This window comes from Oryza sativa, chromosome 6 (assembly GCF_034140825.1).
Source record: "Oryza sativa Japonica Group chromosome 6, ASM3414082v1".
NCBI lineage: Eukaryota > Viridiplantae > Streptophyta > Magnoliopsida > Poales > Poaceae > Oryza > Oryza sativa.
In genome coordinates this window covers 9989858-9995675 of record NC_089040.1, presented here as the reverse complement: position 1 = coordinate 9995675, position 5818 = coordinate 9989858, and the positions used below count along the sequence as shown (strand labels likewise).

At 44.3% G+C, this 5818-nt stretch overlaps 2 protein-coding genes across 2 annotated transcripts; both read right to left on the bottom strand.

Moving 5' to 3' along the window:
* Positions 1 to 533: 533 nt before the first annotated feature.
* On the bottom strand, positions 534 to 2576 carry LOC107281256 (RING-H2 finger protein ATL43). Its single transcript, XM_026026252.2, has 2 exons — positions 2376 to 2576; positions 534 to 1019 (listed from the first exon to the last, which is right to left on the bottom strand). The coding sequence occupies exons 1-2, from the start codon at positions 2574 to 2576 to the stop codon at positions 534 to 536; spliced, it is 687 nt and encodes a 228-aa protein (XP_025882037.2).
* Positions 2577 to 4718: 2142 nt separating this feature from the next.
* On the bottom strand, positions 4719 to 5818 carry LOC136356843 (uncharacterized). Its single transcript, XM_066311321.1, has one exon. It carries the CDS (start codon positions 5595 to 5597, stop codon positions 4734 to 4736), a length of 864 nt encoding a protein of 287 aa, XP_066167418.1. The 5' UTR covers positions 5598 to 5818; the 3' UTR covers positions 4719 to 4733.

Here is a 5818-nt window from a genome sequence, read left to right as displayed (position 1 = left end):
ACCTAAAGTTTTCTTTAGATAATGACTTGAATTCATGGTGTGGTTTGTAACTTAGTAGACATACATATATAAATCGGAGTACCAAGTCTTGTGTTGCGTGCTTCTAAAACAACTTGCACGCATGGTGGAAAAACAAAGAGATTTTTGTTTGGAAGTTGATATTTCTTGACTACATGGAGTTGAATCAAACTGTATTGTTGGTTTTCTTTGCAAGTTATTTATTTTTATAATTCGACATTGAATTATACTGTAGATCTAATTTCCAATTATATTCATATATGCTTCCATGTCACGTAAAGTGAATAGGAGGTGAACTTTTACTCGTATAGTAGCTGAGTTGCCGTCATCTTTTAACCTCCGGTATCTTTACTACTTAAAAAATTCGTAGTGGCGGTGGTGAGTCCTAAACAATCTAATGGCTGAGAGCTCTCCCAGGATCCTCCCGCAAGATCAACGCACCAGCCCACTCCCCATCCATCCGCGCTCGCATCGCGCATCCACCCACCCCTACACGGCTGCGCCTCCATCCACGCTCACGCAACCGCTCGTGTCCGCGATGCACGCTTCCATCTGCGCATGTCGCAGCGCTCCTCCCCCTTTGACGCCGATACATAGCTAGGAAACGTTGATTCCCTATCACCGGGCACACGGAGTGCACCATCAGCGGCACTGCGGCGGCACACCGGGCACGCGGAGTGCGTCATCAGCCACACGTCGATGCAGCCTGGGTGGAACGCATGCTGGCACCGGGACAGGACGCGGAGCAGCTCGGCGGTGTCGAACGCGCCGTGGCACACGGCGCATTCGGTCACCTGGTCCCTCGCCGTGCCGCGCAGCGTCGCCCATGTCGCCGAACCGGGACACCGGAGTGCTCCCACGGCACAGCTGCTCAGGCCGGAGCGGCACCGCTTGCACAAAGACGACGACGGCTGGAACCCGAGGCCCAGCACAGCGACACCGCGCGCCACGCCCAGGCCACGGTGCTTGCAGTGCTTGGCGTAGATGAGGAAGAAGAAGAGCTAGCGCGAGGAGGACGGCCGTGAGCAGGCCCACTACGACGGACACGTCCACGGCGAGCGTCGGCGGCAGCGGGGGTGGTGCCGGCAGGGAGGATTCCTTCATCAGAATCATCTCTTTCAGCGACCATGGATAATTAAATCTTACGCGAGATTAAAAATGAAAAAAAAAGTTTGTGAGGCAAGGCGTAGCTGGAATGATATAGATCTGCTCAATTCGTAAAGTGAATGAGCGAAATGGGCTTGAGGAAAACCGTGCTTTGCTCCAAATCCTCAATTCTTCTAAAAATAGCGGAAGCTATCTTTGATCAAAGCAATTTTTAGTTGTTGATTTTCGGTTCTGGATTGCTTGATATTGATCATACTACTTCAGAACATGTACATTTTGTTAGGGTTGTCTATTGGATCACCTAGGTTTAGATCTAGTCGGGTGGTTCTATTTGCGATGGATGAACAACAATAGATGAATGAACAAAGAGGGAGTGAGAGGGTTTAGGGATGTGACCAGTCGTTGTTGAGGAGGAGGAAGTCCGGCCGGCCATCGTCGTTGTCGTCGCGGGCTTGACGTGGACGGCGGCGACGGTGTGCTCGGTGCCGATGGCGGTGATGCGGTTGCGGCAGCGACGGTGTCGACGACGAGGCGTGGCGCGGCGGTGGACTTCCCGTCACTGGCTGTGCCCCCTCGATCGGTTAGGGTTTGTGGGGTGGAGTGGCGGCGGCGACGAACCTCGTTCCTTGTGTCATGTTATCCCGTCCCGTCCTCCACCCCTCTTTATATGGCACAGTGTGACGGGGGCCCACCAGCCATTGGGCTGGGCGCCCCCGATCAGGGCGCGGGTCAAGGCCCCCTTGAGCCGTTGGGCTCAAGGGGAGGGAGATCCATCTAACATTCTCCCCCTTTATCTCACTATTTCCTTTAGCTTTTTCTATTCCATCACAGATTTACATATAGAGCATGTTTCATCGTCACGGTTAATTACCGATGGATTCGACAGCCACTATACACATCTCTATTCAGAAACATATACTTTAACTTTTGGGCCCTATAGTCCAGGATTCATAAGGCTTCCCTTAAAACCCATGCATGCTACATGTTCCTTGAACATGTTGGGAGGTAGGCCTTTCATGAGCGGATCCGCGAGCATCCTTTCTGTTCTTATGTGCTCGAGACTGATTGTTTGATCCCGGACTTTGTCTTTCACAACATAGTACTTTATGTCAATGTGTTTGGCAGCACCACTTGACTAATTGTTGTGAGAGTACATTACTGTGGGTTCTTTATCGCAGTATAACTTTAGTGGTTTCTCAATACTATCAACCACCTTTAAAACCGGGTATGAACTTCATTAGCCAGTTCACCTGCCCCATAGCCTCATGGCATGCTATAAACTCGGCATACATGGTAGACCCTGCAGTGGTAGACTGTTTTGAGCTTTTCCATGAAATAGCTCCTACTGCCAGGGTAAACATGTATCCCGATGTTAACTTTGTATTATCTTTTGCAAAGTCAGAATCCAAATATCCCACTATCTGGAGCGATTCTGCTTTTCTGTAAGACATCATGAGGCCTTTTGTTCCTTGCAATCACGCAAGACTTTCTATACCAATTTCCAGTGCTCTAGGCCAGGATTACTTTGAAATCTGCCAAATAACCCGGTAACAAATGCCAAGTCAGGTCGTGTGCACACTTGCGCATACTGTAGGCTTCCTACAGCTGACGCATATGGCTTTGTTTTCATTTTATTGAGCTCATACTGATTTCTGGGACATTGCGATGCCCCATACTTTTCGCCTTTGACTATAGGAGCAGGTGTAGCACTGCATCTGTACATATTGAATTTCTTCAACACCTTTTCTATATATATGCCTTTTGAGAAAATCCCAATGCATACTTTGTTCTATTTCGGTGAATCTCTATGCCCAAAACATATGAAGCCTCACCGAGGTCTTTCATGTCAAAGTTTGAGGACAAGAATTTCTTTATTTCCTGTAGTAGATTGACATCACTACTAGCCAGTAGAACGTCATCTACATACAGAATTAGGAAAATGAGTCTCCCATTCTTAACTTTGAATCAATACAGTTGTCCTCTACATTCTCTTGAAAACCCAAATTTCTTTATTGTTCCATCAAACTTCAAGTAGCATTGTCTTGAAGCTTTGCTTTAACCCATAAATGGATCTCTTTATACGGCATCCCATATTTTTGTTTCCTTTCATGACAAAACCTTTCGGTTGCGCCATGTATACTTTTTCCTCCAAATCTCCATTTAGAAATGTCGTTTTTACATCCATGTGATGTAATTCCAAATCATAATGTGCCACTAGTGCCATTATAATCCTAAAGGAATCTTTACAAGAGACTGGAGAAAATGTCTCATTGTAATCTCTTCTCTTTGCGTGAAAACTTTTGCCACGAGTCGCACTTTAAACTTTTCTATATTCCCTCTAGAGTCATATTTGGTTTTGTAGACCCATTTACAGCCTACTGTTTTGGCTCCTTTAGGAATTTCTTCTAAATCCCAGACATCATTGATTTCATTTCATCTTTCATGGCTTCTCATGGCCTCTTCATATGAGATGGGATCATCCTCCATATGCGACTCTTTCAGGCCTTCTAGGGGCCTCCTATTCAGGCACATTATCTGTTTGAGGCTGTTGCAGCTCCTCCTCTGATGTGGCAACAATTTCTGTTGAATCCTGTAGAACAGGTTCCTCACTTTCATTCATTGTTGCTACATGAGAGATAACAACAGGTGTTGGTACCGCAACGGCATGCATTGCTGGCACAACATTAGCAGGTAAAGAGAAGGAAAGTTCCTGAGTCGACGGAGCGAGTACAGACACCCGCCTCTCCTCAAGATCAATTTCTCGAATTACCGAGCTCCCCCTAATCATTTCGTCTTCCAAGAAGACGGCGTATCTTGTTTCTACAAACTTTGTATAACTGTTTGGACAGTAGAAACGATGACCCTTTGATCTTTCAGAATAGCCAATAAAATGGCAGCTTACTGTTTTGGGTTAAATACTTTATCCTTTGCAGGACTCCCCCACACACGGAGGATCCATAGCTCATACGGTGTTTTGGGCACCGATGCATTCTATACATTGTATGCATTGTTCTAAAACTGAGAACTCCAATGGAGGAAGAATTACATTCTTAACCAGTCTCTCAATTCTCCCCCTCGAAATATGGCCTAAACAACAGTGCCATAATTTCGATGAGACATCAGGAGTTCGCTTTCTTTTCTTTTGTCAACGAGGACACAACATTCACATTCTCAGAAAGAGATAACAAATAAAACTGATCTTGCAACATAAGACCAATACATTCATTATTATACCATAGTTCACATTTGCCATTTCCAAAATGGCAATCATATCTCTCAAAATCCAATTTGGATACACTTATTATCAAGTTTCTTTGCAAAGAAGGGACATAAAAACGTCTGGAAGTAAAAGTGTGAAGCCATTCGCGAGTTCTAGGCGAAGATCTCCAACAGCCTCAACTTTTGCTTCAACTCCATTGGCAACTCTAATGGATCTTTCACTTCTTTGCGTAGTCCTCATGGAACGGAATCCCTTTAAACAATTACACACATGAATAGTTGCTCCAGAATAAATCCACCATGTGGATCTAGAATAACCAATCATAATGAGATTCTTTACAAATGTAATAATGTTCTCACCTTTCTTTGCCATGATCACTGTCAGGAAGTCAAGATGATCTTTCTTGGAATGTCTTGTCTTCTTGCAGTGTAGACACTGATCTTGTCTCAACTGTAAACTGTTGTTTCTGAGGCAGATGCTGAGGCTGTTTTTCTTTTGAGGAGGGTGACCTGTGGCTCTTTTCCTTGTTATCTTTGACAAGGTTAATGGAGTCACCATTGGTCTCTTTGTGTCTTTCCTCCTCTTGCACACAATTAGAGATGAGCTCTTCAATATTCCAATTCTCTGTACTTATTTTGTAGTTGACAACAAGGTTGTCAAAGTTCTTTGGCAATGAGGACAAAACCAGATGGACCAGAAAGTCATCTGAGATGCCCAAATCTTTTTGCTTCAATTTGGAAGCCATATTGCTCATCCTAAGAATGTGGTCTTTTACACCACCTCCATGGTACCTCTCTGTAACAAGCTGCTTTATCAGCTGTGTCGCATAAAACTTTGAAGAACCACTAAACTGGCTCTTTATACTTTCGAGGTACTTAGAGACAGTGTCATACTCTGGGATTGAGCCCAATATGGTTGGCTCAATCGTGTTCTTTACCGCAGCCAAACAATTCTTGTTGGCTGAAGACCATTTCGCATGCTCAATGTCATACGACATGATGAGGGAAGCATTGTCCCTCTCTCTCTTTTGCCATTCAGCATCTGACTCTTTTTCACCTCTGAAAATTTCAGCAGGTTCTATAGGACATGGGGTAGTCAACACCCAGTCCACCTCTCCCAAGATAAAAGCAAGGTCGAGTTCTCTTTTCCATTCTTCGTAGTTATCTCCTTTCAGGGTCGGAATATCTTTAATGTAACCCATCAAGGAGTAGCCACCTAAGATAATCATGTATTGTGAGAACAAAATTAACATTAAAATTATTATGTATTAAGTCTACATCACCGTTGGGCAGAAAATAGACATAACACATAAAGCCATAACTATAACATTGCAATTATCAACGTTGGTCAGAAAAATTACAACATCATAGCACATAATTAATGTTCCTAAAATTAAAATCTCCCGTTGGTTCGAAATTTAATTTTAGAAACACTAATTTTCATCAATTTCATCTATTTGCAGCGGAAGATCTA